The 15,700-nt window shown below is 56.8% G+C and overlaps 1 protein-coding gene across 7 annotated transcripts in view; it reads left to right on the plus strand.

Annotated features, from left to right (window-relative positions):
- COL16A1 (collagen type XVI alpha 1 chain) overlaps positions 1-15,420 on the plus strand; it is a 55,500-nt gene extending 40,080 nt beyond the window's left edge. For all 7 annotated transcript variants that reach the window (XM_042245015.2, XM_027965372.3, XM_027965374.3 and 4 more), the window contains 19 exons: positions 1,116-1,160; positions 1,273-1,326; positions 1,643-1,678; positions 1,995-2,057; positions 5,147-5,218; positions 5,387-5,440; positions 6,061-6,105; positions 6,313-6,357; positions 6,663-6,716; positions 7,135-7,188; positions 9,135-9,185; positions 9,486-9,575; positions 11,065-11,100; positions 11,672-11,716; positions 12,593-12,781; positions 13,143-13,209; positions 13,902-14,078; positions 14,247-14,324; positions 15,066-15,420. In XM_042245015.2, coding sequence (XP_042100949.1) covers positions 1,116-1,160; positions 1,273-1,326; positions 1,643-1,678; positions 1,995-2,057; positions 5,147-5,218; positions 5,387-5,440; positions 6,061-6,105; positions 6,313-6,357; positions 6,663-6,716; positions 7,135-7,188; positions 9,135-9,185; positions 9,486-9,575; positions 11,065-11,100; positions 11,672-11,716; positions 12,593-12,781; positions 13,143-13,209; positions 13,902-14,078; positions 14,247-14,324; positions 15,066-15,268 — 1,458 coding nt within the window. In that variant the 3' untranslated portion in view covers positions 15,269-15,420. The remainder of the gene's footprint in view (positions 1-1,115; positions 1,161-1,272; positions 1,327-1,642; positions 1,679-1,994; positions 2,058-5,146; positions 5,219-5,386; positions 5,441-6,060; positions 6,106-6,312; positions 6,358-6,662; positions 6,717-7,134; positions 7,189-9,134; positions 9,186-9,485; positions 9,576-11,064; positions 11,101-11,671; positions 11,717-12,592; positions 12,782-13,142; positions 13,210-13,901; positions 14,079-14,246; positions 14,325-15,065) is intronic.
- Positions 15,421-15,700: the final 280 nt, after the last annotated feature.

The raw sequence follows: 15,700 nt of genomic DNA on the forward strand, positions 1-15,700 counted from the left end.
GTCCCAGACCCACCCTGAGCTCAGGTCATCAGTGGGAGCCTCCGCAGTGACAGGGCTCACCCGGGGTCCTCATTCATCTAGTTAGTGAATGACGGTGGAGGCTGGACTTGAACCCAACCCTGTTTGTTTCCAGCCTCCCCAAACCTTTGTCTTCCCTTCCCCATCACTCATGCCGCCCACCCACAGCCGCTGGTGAGGCCAGGTAGGATGCCGTAAACCCCAGCTGTGCCTTTATTCAATAACACATCTTTCTCTGGGGCCCTTCTAGGTGCCAGGCTCTGTTCTGAAGATGCCTTGATGGATAAAATAGGCAGTTGGGCCCCTGGCCCTCAGGAAACTAAGTCCCAGTGGGACAAGCAGATAACAGATGAATAAACAGATACATATAAATTAGGAGAGATGGGACTGGTGGAAAAAATCAAGCTGGAGCCATGAATAAGATGTGTAGACAGAGGGTTAGGGAGGCCTCTCTAAGGGGGTGGCATTGGAGCTGAGGCTTGAATGGAGCTTCAGGGTCGAGGGTGGGGAAGGACATATGGTTGTCCATGCTGGGGAATCCCAGAGGGAGAGGCCTCGGGTTGGGGCACCCCTGGAACAGATTGGCACCATCGATGGTTTGATAAGGTTTCAAGAGACCTGGAAAGGATAAGGGATGACAGACATTCTAGGTAGAGGGGGCAGTCAGCGGTATGAATGTATAATATTCAGGGAATGGCAGTCTGACCAAGCCAGGCAGAAGATAAGAAAAGGAGAAGGAAGTGAAGCAGGAATCAGAAGTTGGTATCAGATCACAGGATGCCTCAAAACTCAGCGTTCAGTTGGCAGAGGGGAGCCATGGAGGGTGTTGGAGCAAGAGGGGGTTATAATCAGAGCTGTGTTGAAGAAGAGGAGCTGGCTCTTAGAGTGAACTCAGAAGTGGCAGAACTAGTTAAGAGGCTGGTTCAGTAGCTCAGGCAAGGGAAGGGGCGGCCAAACAGACCAGGGAGAGGAGCCCTGCAGCTTGGAAGCGCCTCCGCCACATCCCTGCCTCTGCTCTGCGCCCATCCCCTGCCTCAAGCCCGGATCTCCCCCCTCCCCCAGCCAGAGGGGCTGATTCTGCTCCTTTGTGCCACCAGGGCCCACCAGGATCTGAAGGCCTCCCAGGTCCCCCAGGCCCAGCGGTGAGTGAGGAAGGGGGCAGGGGGCTGTGGACATGAGAGTCCCTGATCCTGCCCTGGAGTCTGGGGACAGGACGGTTGCCGGAGAAGGTTGCATTGTTCTCTGTGGTGACAGGGTCCCCGAGGAGAGCGAGGACCCCAAGGAAGCTCGGGTGAGAAAGGAGACCAGGTGAGTGGTGACAGGGACCTAGCTGGTTGTTCTGACCACTGTGAAGGGCTTGGGGGAGGCAGGGAAGGGGGCCTCTCCCTGGTGGTCACTCTTATGTATGGGAGTGGGGACCAGCTGTAGCCTCCCAGCCTCCACCATCCTTGAGCTGTAACCTCTCACCTCCTGCCCAGAGCCTCACCTGCCGGCCTTTGGGGGCAGAGTGGAGGACAAGGCCCCATGACTCGAAGCAGCCTCACCGTGTCACTCTTTCCACCTGGGCAGCCAGGCTGGAGAGAGACGGTGGTGCAGCACACTGCCCGTTGCTTTCTTCCCCTAGGGATTCCAAGGGCAGCCCGGCTTTCCAGGCCCCCCGGTGAGTGCAGACACAAAGCCAGCTCTGTCGCGGTGCTCCCAGTCTGGCAGGGGCAGGCCTGGTGAGGCCAGGCCGCATGAGGGTGGGCCTGGGGAGGGGAGGGAGGAAGGCCCGGAAGGAGGAACGGCCTGGGTGGTCAGGCCTGATTCCAGGAACAGAGACCTGGAGAGCAAGGCCTCCTGGGTGGGCCTCAGCAGCCCGGAAGTCAAAAAAACACATCACATTAACACAACGCGAAGGACATCCAAGAGGAAGAAGGAAGCGGAGCTCTTTTCCAGCCCTGAGTTCATCCCTGCCTGCTCCTTTGTTGGTTTAGGGTCCCCCTGGATTCCCAGGCAAAGCTGGAGCACCTGGCCCACCCGGCCCCCCAGCGGAGAAGGTGAGCAGGACCCCCAAGTTGGCCACACTCAGAGATCTGAGCCATGCAGCTCCTAGCCCGTCTGCCCCCTCCCACCCCCCCACCCCTAGTATCAGGCCTTCAGAAAGTCAAGGACTAACTCGTTTACAGCAGGGATGGGCAAAGAGACTCGAGAATGGGCCCAGCAACTTCTATAGGGCAACAGAGCTGGAGCAGACCGTCTGCTGGGTCCAGGATGCCTGCTGGCCTCTGTGCCACCAATCTCTGCACCTCTCCCAGTGGGAGAGGGTGGCTGGGGAAAAGGCAGAGGGGTGTGGTGAGAGGTGGCCCAGTAGAATGTGACAGGGTGGCCCGGGCCAGCTTGCAGCTCCTCCAGGGCAGGGCAAGGAGTTGAGAGAAGCACATCCAAGACTGGGAACCCCCCGCCCAGCAGTGAGAGGAGCTCTGGGCATTTGCCTTCTGGGTCTGACAACAGAAGGAAAGGGGAATGGGGCTCCTGGGGAGCCAGGCTCAGGGTGTCCCCAAGGGCCAAAGAGGGCAGGCATGGCCTGTGACCTGGTGACAAGGAGGGGAAGGAGCAGCAGTCGGGGAGCCCCCGCACCGGCCATCCCTGGGTGTGGCTTTGGGACTAGCTCTGCTTTTGGTTTTGGTCTTTAGGGCTCCCCTCGTAGCTAAGCGGGTAAAGAACCTGCCTGCAATGCAGGAGACCTGGGTTTCATCCCTGGGTCGGGAAGGTCCTCTGGAGAAGGAAATGGCAACCCACTCCAGTATTCTTGCCATGGAGAATCCCACGGACAGAAGAGTCTGGCAGGCTACAGACCATGGGGTTGCAAGAATCGGACACAACTTAGCATCTAAACCACCTCTGCTTTGGTCTGGAGGCTGACGTCCCTGACTCAGCCCGCCCTCTGGGCTTCTCCAGATGTGACAGGCGGGTAGTGTCAGGAGGTGTCAGGAGGCCCGTAATCGTAATGGACCTGCGAGATTGGGGTGGGAGGATCACGGCCCAGAGGGAGGGGCAGGAGGTCTGTAGCCTCGTGGGGAGCCTCTTTCCTCTGAAAGCGGGAAAGGACTCCTAGAAGGGGCCACCTTGGCCTAGGTTCTCACTGTTCAGGTGAAGAAATGAGGCCTAGAGAATGCTGGAAGGCCCTGGCATGCTGGCGGCATTCCAGGACACACAGCAAGATAGCAAAAGAGCTAAGATTTGTCCCCCGATACCCAGCCCCACACCCTTGCTGCCTCCCCGATCAGCCATGGTTGAGGCAGTGGCGGGTGCCACCTCCCTTCACCTGGGTGGCGGCCCCTGCCAGAGTCTTCTGTGCTGGCTCTGTATCCAGGGCTGCCTGCTCTCCTTAGGCCAGTCATTGCTGACTCGCCAACCTCTGGCCAGCGGTTCTCCAGCTTGACTCCCTGCGGGGCCGCCATTTCCTGGGGTTGTGCTGACCCCTCCTGGTAGCTGGTGGCATTGCAGTACCACCCGAAGCTCTCTCCCCCTGACCCCTCCCATGAGGTCTCTGGCGGGAGCCCTTCCCCTTGGCGAGCCCCACAACCACTGACTGCTCCAGGGCAGCCAGCCTCTTCCCCATGGGGAAATGCTGCCACCTCCCCTACTTCGCTGCCTGCCTCGCCCTCCCTTCCCCGATAAACATTCTAATTCACTCGTTCGCTCCCACCTTTTCCCCTGCTCTGAACTGTCAGTGGCGCCCCAGTGCCTGTAGCGGTGTTTTTCGGGCTTTATTTTGTAGTCCCCAAGGCTTTTCCCTCATAGCTCAGTTGATAAAGAATCTGCCTGCAATGCAGGAAGCCTGCATTCGATTCCTGGGTGGGAAAGATCCCCCGGAGAAGGAAACGGCAGCCCTCTCCAGTATTTTTGCCTGGAGAGTCTCATGGACAGAGGAGCCCGGCAGGCTGCAGTCCATGGGGGGGCCACAAGAATTGGACATGACTTAGCGACTAAACCACCATCACAGGGCTTTTTGCCACACAGAATCTCATGTGAATGCTCAGTCTATAAAGCAGACTTGCCCGGCAGTCCAATGGTTAAGACTTTGCCTTCCGACGCAGGGGGTGTGGGTTCGATTCCTGGTGGCAGAGCTAAGATCCTACATGCCTTGGGCCCCCCAAAAAAACACACAAAAATAAAGCAGAAGCAACATTGTAACAAATTCAATAAAGACTTTAAAAATGGTCCATATTAAAAAAAATCTTAATAAACAAATATGCAAGTGGAGCTGCTCTGGCTAAGCAAGGGGTAGGGGTCTGGAGTCCCACCCCTGGGTCTCCACTCTGTGCCCCCAGCTCCTCCAGAGTCCTCCAGGAGCCCCCAGACTCTGAGAGGTAGTTTGAAAGCCACTAGTCCATTTGATAAAGTCTAGTATAGGGTTCAGGATCCTCTCCCAGTCTAACTCTTCCAGCCTCCCCCACCCCGCACCATACAGGCTCCCCAGACACCCTGGCTAGACCAGGCATGTCTCCCCCTCCAAACCTCTATCCTTCTCTGAAGTCCCCAGTGGCACATCCTTTCCGCCCTCTCCATCTGCCCAAATCCCAGCCGCCCTTCAGAGCCCAGTGCCTGCGGACTCCTCTGTGACACTTTCCCTGACCGCACCCCCCCTCATCCCCCACCATACTCCCAGCAGAGTGAGCTGCACTCTGTTCTGAATGCCCAGGGCCCCTGACTCACAGAGCACAGGGACTGTTGCACTGCCCTTGGTTGTTGTGGGTCTGTGACTCTCACTGGACTGTGAGCTCCTTGGGGACAGGAGCCACCCTTGTTCCATCTGGGGGACCAGAGGCCCAGCCTGCATTACCGAGCACCTGCCAGGCCAGTCCCCGGTCAGCCGTGGGGAAGGTGCTGGGCTGAGCAGGCTCTGTCCCTTCCTCGTGGAGCAGGGCAGAAAGGGGATGCTCTGCAGATGAAGACAGATCTTCTTGGGCAAGTGGTATGTGGGATATCAGTTAGACCAGAACTGAACTGGGATTTGAAGCCAGCTGTCCTGACTTCCAGTAGCCACCAGCCCCTGTGGCCCAGGGTCCCTTCTCCTGCTGGTGTGTCCAGGGGAGGGAGAGGGACAAGGTCCTGCTGACTTTGCTGGGGGGCTCGTTTCCAGGGCAGTGAAGGGATTCGAGGCCCATCAGGTCTGCCTGGTCCCCCTGGACCACCAGGATCTCCCGGGATTCAGGTAAGTGTGTCATAGCCTGACCGATGGGGTGTGTGGGTGTGTGTGTGTGTGTTAGGGGTGGGAGTGGGATGAGCGGTGGATGGGGTGGAGAGGGAGGCAGGGCTGGTCAGGCTCCCGCCTCCGAGGGCTGCAGCACAACATGCAGACGCGCCTTTTCCCCGTGTCCAGGGCCCCGCCGGTCTGGATGGTCTGGATGGGAAGGACGGCAAACCTGGCATGAGGGTGAGACGTGGGCCCAGGAGGGCACCCCCTTCCTTCTCCTTCCTTCCCCAAGAGCCAACGCCAAGGGAACCCTGATGAAGGGAGTTGAATCGCATCCCCCACACGGCTTTTAGGAGGTGCCCCCCTTCCCTCAGTCTGCCTCTCAGCACACCCCACTTCTCTAAAGGTCCAGAGCCCCCCGGTTTCTCCATTCTCCCGGTCGGCCTTAACCAGGTTGGATGTGCTAGCAGGCAGCAAAGGCAGTAAATTTATACCCAGAAGCTCAATCAACTAAGAAACCAGGCTGGGCATCAGAACAGGCTGCAGACGTGGAAGGACCTGGGCAGCCCTGGCTCCTTGTGCCTGGTTTTACTGGGGTGTCTGAAAAGGAGGGGGCCATGGCGAAGGGCAGAACATCAAGGTCAACTGCTTTCTGTGCCCAAAAGAAGGAAAACAGGTTCAGAGAGGGGCCAGGATTCAACTCAGGGTGCACAGCCAAGTCGGAGGCCAAGCCCCATGTGACAAATCCTCCACCCTGGGAGAGCTGGGGGAGGGGCTGAGAAAAGGGGGAGACAGTGGTGAACGAGTGGGTGCAAGCTGGACAAAGCTCCTGTCTCCGTGCCCCCGGTCTCTTTCCCTAGGGGGACCCCGGTCCTGCTGGCCCTCCTGGACTTATGGGACCCCCGGTAAGCTGAGCTGCAGGGAGGGGCTGGGAATTGGGAGGTTCCAAGGCTGGGCAGGTGCCTTGGTGGGCGGGGCAGCTTGCATCCACATCCCCTGGGGACTGAGTTACGACTTTGGGTGGGTTTGACTTGTTTGACCCTGGGGGAGAAGAGTGAGAAGTGGCCTCTGCTTGAGGCGAGGGACGTGGCAGCTCCTGCTTTTACTTCCAGGGCTTCAAGGGAAAACCCGGCCATCCTGGCCTCCCAGGACCAAAGGTAAGGACCTGGTGACTTCCGCCCACCAGGTTTTCTAGGCTCTTCTCAAGGCTTGACCCCAGGCAGATGGATCAGCCTAGCTGGAGTGGACAGGCTGCCTGACCCTTGACTGAGACGCCATTCCAGCATCCAGGCCTTCTGAGTCCACTGGTGCCTGGCAGACCGGGTCAGGGCTTTGCCATCTGCCAGCTTAAGGGCATCAGGGGGCCACTGGCATGTGGCAGGACCCCTCTGATGTGGAGTCCATTGGGGTGGCAGAGCCAAGTGGCGATCTGGTGAGCCCCAGCTGCCCGTCTCTCCTCCAGGGTGACTGTGGAAAGCCAGGCCCCCCGGGCAGCAGTGGCCGGCCCGGAGCAGAGGTAAGGGCCTGGGGTCTACGCGTGCTGCCTTTAGACAGCCCTGGGTTCTGCTGAGTCCTGAATGCTGCCCCTTCCTCCCTCCTCCCTGGCAAGGTGGCCACCTCCTCTGCTTGGGCTTCTAGGGGAGGTTTTCCCAACTCTGCACATCTTGACCTTCCCCTCTTAAGGCTTATAACTGGCTCCTCCCTCTATGGGCTGCTGGGTCACTAACCTAAAAAGGCCTGGTCTCTGCTTCCCCCTCCAGCCGTACTCACGGGTAGGGCTGGTCCCCTAGGGCTTAGACCTAGAGGCCAGGGCTCAGCGAGGTTCCTCTGGCCGTCAGTGTGTCCCATCTGCTCTGCTCAGCCCTCTCCTGCCTAACAGCCTGCGTGTGTGCGTCTGTGTCTGCATCATCTCTCCCTCTCTCTGGCCCCTGCAGGGTGAGCCTGGTGCCATGGGACCCCAGGGAAGACCCGGCCCCCCTGGCCATGTTGTGAGTTGACCTGTTTTAGTCTCCGTCTCTCGAAGGGTTCGGACTGCATTGGGCTGGGTGGCGGGGGTGGTAGGCAAGCTGATGATGACCTGAAAGAACTGGCTGCAGGGAGCAGCATCAGCCATGCAGAGCCAGAGGGGATCTGGGCTCACCCCATCCAGCAGTTCCCCGGCTCTGTGCCATTTTCGTATTTTCTGGGCACATTCGAGTTTGCTTATCAAACAAAGATCATTCGGTTATTCAACAAATAATTATTGAGCACCTGCTTCATGCCAGGCACTGTTCCAAGCCCTGGGCTACGGCGACGAGTGAGGTAGAGAGGTCCCCCGATCCCAGAACTTCCACAACATGTTGATGAGTGCGGAGAGACCAGGCGGCGATGTGATGTCCTGGGGAGGGCGGGGAGGCGACTTCCCTGGAGAAGTGGTCTCTGAGCAGGGGCCCAAATAACACGCAGGAGCTGGCTATCGAGCCGACTGGGGGAGGAGTGTCCAGGCAAGGGTGTAGCTGCTGCAGAGAGCCTGAGACAGGCAGGGCACGGGGGGGTGGAGTGTGAGGAGGGCGTGAGTGGGGATGGGAAGGCTGAGCTGGGAGAGGTTGTGGCGCAGATGGTGGAGGACCTCAGGGCAGGAGGGGGAGGACATGCAAGCGGAAGGAGAGATGTCAGAGGACGGAGGGTAGTGGTGGAGCGGGTGGCAGTGGGCCCATCCCGCAAGTGTTTGGGGGTAGAGGGCTTGCTAATGACCCAGATGGCAAAGGGGCAGGAGGCGGCAGGCACGGGATTGAGGATGACTCCTGTTTGGCTCAGGCAGCCGGGTGAGTGGGTGGTGTGTTTACTGACAAAGGGTGACTTGGAGAGGAGGTTTATGAAATAATGGCTTTCCCTTCTTGACGCATCTGTAACGCAGATGACTGCCAATGGGTGCCTTTGATCAGTGTGACGGCTCTGAGCTGGTGGGGTTCCAGAGAGAAGGGAATACACTGAAGGCTTTTGGAAATGTTAAAAATAGATCAGGACCCCACAACAAGAACTCCTGGGGCCTCATCACTGTTTTTATGGCTCTCAAGGGGTCCAGAGACCTTGCATTGGGGACCCCAGGTCTAACCCTCTCTGCCCTGGCTCCACATCAGAGATGAAAGAAAGAATCACACACTCTGAATTGTGGAGACTCACTGGGGGGCTGGGGTGTGCAGGGCTCCTCTTCCCACCTCCATCCATCCAGCTCAGCCCCCTGCTGAGGGCTGGCCACTCCTGCCCTGGGAGGCTTCAGATGAGTAGAACACAGCCTGTGCCTCCAGAACTTTCCATCTGTGAGTACAGAGGGAGGTGCTCTGAGAGAGACCTATGTGCCCCCCTCGGTTCAGAGGAAGTGTCGCTCTGACCAGGGAGGTGGCGTGTGAACTGGGCCTCCAGGGCAGGATGTGGAGAGATGGGGCAGGTGGGAGCCCTCCTATGCAGTTGAGGTTCGTCACCCCCAAGTGATGGGTGAGCGGCAGGGGACCAGGGAGCTTGGGGCTTATCTGCAAGGATGTTGGGGTTGGAGCTGAGCCCCTGTCCTTCACCTGCCTCCTCACAGAGACAAGCTCCTCGTCTCTGCTCCCCCCAACAGAACAGAAGGAAGGCGGCAGGGTGGGGGTCCTCAGAAGACATCCAGGCCCAGGTTCCATGTACTTCACTCCCTTGCGCTTGGCTCTGGCTTCCAGATCATCCCCTCTGTGCAGGCCCCAGTTGTACCACTTGGCAAGCAGCAGGTGTGAGCATCTTGTGTGCCCAGGGATCCCCAGGCACAGATCAAATGCAAGAGTAGAGGGAAGAAAGGCTCAGGGAAGAGGATGGAGCTTCCATAACCAAGTTCAGGGCTTGTTCCTGCAGTTGGTCCCTCACCACCTCCCGGGGCCTTGTTGCCCGAGCCTCTTTCCAACCCACTGACTTCGTCTCCCTTTAGGGGCCGCCGGGGCCTCCAGGCCAGCCAGGCCCAGCTGGGATCTCTGCGGTGGTGAGTGCCATGCTCCTCCTCGCGTCCCTCCCTCCCCGGTGTTTGTCCCTGCGTGTCCCCATCCCCCCTCCTTCCCTCTTGTAAGCCTCTCCTGCCTCCAGTCAATCTCCCTAACTGGCTTGGGGTGAAGACCTTCGGAGAGGCCCGGAGGCTACCCCGGGGTCCTTCCCCAAGTTCAGGCAGCGCCACCTCCCCCTCTGAGGCCTTGGAATTGGGGGCTAGAGTCCCTCGAGTTCAGTGTCTGCCTCTGGCTGTGTGGGGTTCACTCTTCCCTCCCTTCATCTCCATCTTTTTCTCTAGGGCCCAAAAGGAGACCGTGGAGCCACTGGAGAAAGGGGCCTTTTAGGTCTTCCAGGCCAACCTGGCCCCCCTGGACACCCTGGTCCCCCGGTAAGACCCCACCTCTCAGGGCTCAGCCCCGGGGGAAAGGGCCAGTGGACTTTGTCAGTTGCACATGGCCCTGCACCTCAGGGGTCTCTGGGGAGGGAGGGGTATTCAGAACCACAATGGCAGCTTGGAGCTTGTGCCCAAGGATTGCATCCTATTTGGAATAAAGGACAAGCTGTACAAGCCAGCACTGGACCAGCCATGCAGCAGATGGCTGTCTCTGACCTAGCACTCACGTGCACATCCCTCCTTGAGGTGTCGGACGGGGAAACTGCTCCCTGTTCCACACCTGTCCCCTCCCCAGGGGAGCTTGTTGGTCGCAGAGAAAACCTATCAACGTCAGGCACCCAAACGCAGTGTTACTGCTGGAGCTCTCTCAGCAACTCTGAAACCACGCCTTAGTGTCAGTTAGCGTGTATACCCAGAGCTGTGATACGCGGATCCCTGACGCTGGGCTGAATGGTGACCTACATGCCTGACATGTTGTCATTCAGTCTGTACTGCAACCCTATTAGCTGCAACCCTATTTAGTAGGTCTGATTGTCCCTGTTTTACAGATGAAGGAACCAAGGCTTAGCAAGGCTGAGTAGGGTGCCCAGAGTCACACAGCTATTAAGTATTAAGAGGCTGCCTGACTCCATAACTTGGGTCCGGAGCCACTCTGCGATACTCCCTCTTTCAGAGGTTCCAGACAGGTGGACCACATCAGGCGGAACTGACTGCCAGGCTCAGGGATGAAAAATCTCCCAGGGGACTGAGGCAGGGACCCAGGTCTCCTAGCCTGCAGGCTGGGGTGCTTTCTACCCAAGCGGACTTCCTTCTGGGGAGGCAAGAGCAATGCCCCTGGGGCTAATGCCCTAGAACGGAGTGGATGACTCCAGCCAATCTGCCAAGAGGCTCGAGTCTTGCCGCCCACTCCTCTGATTCTTGCCATGGGCCCTGGGCAGGCAGGTCCCATCAGTCCTCCGTCCCTCCTGCCTATAGGCTAAGAACCTCCAGAGTCCCCTGACGAATCCGCCAGCTGCCATGCAGCATAGATTGCTCTTCCCCCGTGTTTCACTAGAAGTGAGCAGGTCTCAGGGGGCAGCCTCTCCTGTCTTGGGGAAGGAGTGGACACTGAGGCTGCCCTGGCCAAACTCTGGGACTTCATCAAGGTCAGAGGTTCACAGGTTCACAACCTTCATTCAGCAAACACTGAACATACACTCAGAGCCAGGAAATGTGCGAGATGCCAGGATCTCAAGCAAAAAGCAGGGCAGGTGCAGTCTGCTCTTCCCTCCCAGAGCTCAGTTGGGGGGTGGCCGGGGCCAGGCTGGAGCATGGCATGGGGTCGGAGTGTCCGCAGCCTGTGCCTAGAGTATCCGGGGGAGGTGGGGAGGACTGTGGCTCCCAGGTGGAATGGGGGCTGGCCACGCCTAGTGGGCGAGGTGAGGCATGAAATGCCAAGCTGGGTTGGGGCTCATCACAAGCTCCGTTGCTCTCTGCTCCCCAGGGTGAACCCGGCATGGATGGCGCAGCTGGCAAAGAGGTACCATTGTGCTGGGCTTCTAATTTTCTCTCGGGGATGCTTCTTTTAGCTCCTGGCTTTGCCCTGACCCCTCTTCATTCACTCGGTAGATGCTCCCTGTATGTACAGACTGTCTCTGGACGGGTATACAGGCAACTGGTGCCCTTGTTATCACAGGAGAGGAACTGGGGACCAGGAAGAAGGATGAGAGTGAGCCTTGCTTTTCACTCTTCTTTTTTCTTTAAACCATATACCTGGTCCAAAAAAAGCCAACGATAATAATAAAGTCCAAATAAACATCTCCTGGGGACCAGCTCTTGCCAGGCACTCCCTTTCATTCTGACTTCTCACCTCTGTCTGTGACAAGGAACCCATCTAACACAATCATATGAGGCCACATCCTGGAAACATAATTCTCCCTTCCCGCTGTCCACGCTCTTGGCAGGGAGGTTCTCATCCTTTCTCGCACAGAACCCAGTAGGACACGGTTTGGGGGCCTAATGCTTTGGAAGGTCCTTTCATGACACCTGTTTCCCCTGGATGGTTTGGAGATGCTGCCCAGACTTCACCCCTGACTTCTGCTTTCTTCTAGGGACCCCCTGGAAAACAGGGACTCTATGGACCCCCAGGTCCAAAGGTGAGTTGGGCACTGGCTGGGTTTGGGAGGAGCAGCTCATGAGTTGATGGAGCCCAGCCCGAAGCTCTGACTTTAGCCATGGAGAGGAGACACAGCAAGGCTAGTGGGCAGGGAAGAGAAGTGGGCAGAACTGGGAGCAACCTCGTCTCTGAAGACTTCTCACGTGGGACTGTTCCAAGATTCTTAGCTATGGTGGGAAGAATGGAACCCTCGTGTCCATTCACTCCTGATCGATTCATGCATTCTTTCTGCGAGCATCCGCTTGGCTTTACTCACCTGCCAGGCCCTCTGTCCTAGCCTTGGGCCCGGTGCCCACTTAGTCCAGTCACACTTACACTGGAGCCTGTTGGGTTTAGATGCAGTGCTATGGAATCAGAGGGAGGGAGTGATCCACTCAGCCTGGGGCGCCAGAGAGGCCGCACAGGGAACAGGGACCTTATAGCCGAGTGGGAGGACACTGGAGAGAGGGAAGGCATTCCAGACAGGAGGGACTAAGACACATGGCTGAGTCAGAACTACAACCAGCAAGGTGTGGCTGGAAGCACATGGGCAGGAAAACGAGGCTGGAGAAGACATAGTTGGGACCCCATCGTGATGGCGTGGAATGCCTGGCCGAGGAATTGAACCTTTATGCTGAGGGCAATTGGGAGACATGGAAATTTCTCAGCAGGGAAGTAAGAACATGAAAACCATCCTTTAAAAGGACTGCTTTGTGGGCAGAGCAGACACGGGGCAGCCTGTCAAGATGCTGTGGTCCAGAGGGAGATGCTGGGGGCGGGGTGCGGCACTGAGGCCAGGGGCAGACCACTTAGACCCCGTGAGAGAAACTTGACAGCACTTGGCAATGCTGGACTGTGTGACTTCCTGTCCTCCTAGGGTGACCCGGGACCTTCAGGACAGAAGGGCCAGGCAGGAGAGAAGGGAAGAGCTGGCATGCCTGGCGGGCCCGGCAAGAGTGGCTCCATGGGACCCGTGGGGCCGCCGGGCCCTGCAGGAGAGAGAGGCCACCCTGGATCTCCAGGGCCTGCGGGGAGCCCCGGACTGCCCGGGGTGCCTGGCTCCATGGTAAGGAGGAGGCTGGCCACCAGGGGCGCTGGTCCCACAGAGCAGGTGTGTGAGGTAGAGCGCACACCGTTTTAGAAGCTCCTATTGCTGCTCTACAGAAGAAGAACGTGACTCCCATATGGGTGGTTCTTAACTGTGTGGGAGAGTGGAGAGGGTGGAGACCCTTTCCCTGGGAAGACGCACAAAATGTTTTCTTCCTCTTTAGGGGGGTTAGGACATTGGCTTCAGTGTCTATGGGAGGCGTCTGGGACCTTTGTTCCCCAGCAAGACCCCATCCTTTATTCCCATGAAATCTATTCCCAGGAGAGATGAGCCCCAGACTTGAAAGTGTGATTGAGGCAGGTTTCTTCTCTTTCCTCAGGGAGACATGGTGAATTATGATGAAATCAAGAGGTTCATCAGACAAGAGATCATTAAAATGTTTGATGGTAATTGGCAGCTGAACTGGCTGGCAGTGGGTGCTGTTTACCCTTCCCAGCTGCTTCTCCACCCCACCCCAGCCTCCTTTCCCTTAAAGTATCCACCCTACTACTTACCTCACTCCCCCACTTACGGGCATCTGTTCAATTAGACTTCAGCCTTTCCTCTCACCTGCTCTGTTCAGAGACAAAATGATTCCCTCCTGCCCCCCGCCCCAAGCCCCCACTGAAGCAGAGGAGACAGACAAGAAAATTGATATCAAATGAGTCTGCAGAGAGTGAGCTCTAAATAGAGGGGCACGCAGCAGCCTTAAGATGGCTGGCATGGTTTCATTTTCAGCTTTTTTTCCTGTCGATCTGTTCATCCAACATCAATAAGCCAGGGACTGGGGAAAACATGGGCCCTTCTAGAAGGGGGCTAGGCATCTTGCTTGGGAAGCAGATCTTGAATGCCAAGCAAGGAGCCTGGACTTTAGTCTGAAGCTGGTGATGGATTAATGAAGGCTGCTGGAGAAGAGAGATGCTGGAATCAGACCTGAGCTTCAGGAAGATCACTGTGGGGAGCAATGTGGGGGAGACCCACCTATGTGTTCCTTGCTCTGACGTCCCTCTGAAGAAAGGCTGTCTTGGACTCTCCGCTGGCAGCCTGTCGTTCTGAATCCCCAGGGTGCCCTGTGACCTGTCCCTGCCCTTTCTTACAGAGAGGATGGCTTACTACACCTCCAGGATGCGGTTTCCCATGGAGATGGTAGCAGCTCCAGGACGACCAGGGCCCCCAGGGAAGGACGGTCCCCCAGGCCGGCCAGGCTCCCCGGGGTCACCGGGACTCCCCGGTCAGATTGGCAGAGAAGGACGGCAGGGCTTGCCTGGGATGAGAGGTAGGTCTGCCCTCCGGTTACACGCCTAGTTCTCGGGGGCACACAGAAGCATTGCACGAGGTCCGTTGTGAATATAGCATTTGCGCGTATATGTGTGTTTCAAATAATCTGACCCAGGTAGATCATTTTTCTACTCCAGGATGGGACGTCTTATTTCTTTTGTTTCAGGATTGCCTGGTACTAAAGGTGAAAAGGGAGACATTGGTGTTGGCATCGCAGGAGAAATTGGTCTCCCCGGCCCCCCAGGTAGGAAAAATCAGTCTTGGAGACTGTGAATCCGGAACAGCTGAGAGCTCCTTTCTTGATGTTCTTTCCATAACATAGTTGTGTAGCGTCTCAAATAACCATAGTCCTATCAACCAACATCTATAGTAATGACACTGAGTATGAGACTCTACTAGGGCATGGGTGTGTATGTGTGTGTGTGTTGGTGGGGCAGGAGTGTTAAGGATTAGGTGGGAGATCCCGTGCCTGTTCTCAAGTCCTAACCTGGCCGAGCATGACAGAGTGGAAGAGAGTCGGATGTGGTGGGGCCAGGGAATGCAAGCTTAGGTCCCGCTCATCATCTTACTGGCTAGATTACCTCGACGAGCCTAAGAGAGAAGTGACTGAAGTTTGATAGCCTGGTTCTGAGGTGTAGCTTCACCACATGGCAGGTGTGTGACCTCTCTGAGCCTGTGTCCTCATCTCCAAAATGAGATCATAGCTTCTTTCTCATGGAATCGTTGCGACGATTCAATGAATAATGTGGAGAAAGCACTTGGCTTCTGCTTGGCAGATAGAAACTCTGAATAAAATTAGCCAGTGGTATTATTGTCACTGTTCAGTTAATGTCAGGATCAGATCAAGTCTTCATGAAAATATGGTGTGGCTGGAGAAATAGTCATCAGATGTAAGGTATTCCTATTATTTACCATGACTGATATTTCTTCTTTTCTTATGACCTGGGTTTCCTGATCCCCCTTCTCTGACTCCTTCCTGCCTTAGGTCCCCAGGGTCCTCCAGGCTATGGCAAGATGGGCGCGACTGGGCCGATGGGCCAGCAAGGCATTCCTGGCATCCCTGGTCCCCCAGGCCCCATGGGCCCGCCGGGCAAGACCGGCCACTGTAACCCCTCTGACTGCTTTGGGGCCATGCCGATGGAGCAACAGTACCCGCCCATGAAAAACATGAAGGGGCCTTTCGGCTGAAATCACCATTTCCATCAGATGAAGAACTCCACTGGGAACAAATGGCTCAAACTTTATAGGACTCTGGACGGGTTGTGAATGTTTGGGATTTTTTAATTGCTATTAATATTTTTTTATCAATAAATAAAGAAATAAAACTATCTGCAATCTCAGTGCCGCTGGGGTTTCTCTGGGGCTGCAGCTGTCATCTCTGTCATCTTCTTCTTATTATTTGGTCCCGGGATCAAAAGGGGGCATCTCCTTCATTGCCTGTGGTCAACCAGTAAAGCTGTGGAATGCTGCTGTAGAGAGGGTCCCCAGCTCAGCTCTCCTCTCTGATACTTCTGAGTCATCCTTTGGTCCTTTGAACCACGTGTTCTCTCCTTCATGGCACACTTCTCCAAGTCAGAGAGAGGGCATTGCTCAACCCCTTCTCATGAATGAACCAAAAGC

Source organism: Ovis aries, chromosome 2 (genome assembly GCF_016772045.2).
Source record: "Ovis aries strain OAR_USU_Benz2616 breed Rambouillet chromosome 2, ARS-UI_Ramb_v3.0, whole genome shotgun sequence".
Classification (NCBI taxonomy): Eukaryota; Metazoa; Chordata; class Mammalia; order Artiodactyla; family Bovidae; genus Ovis; species Ovis aries.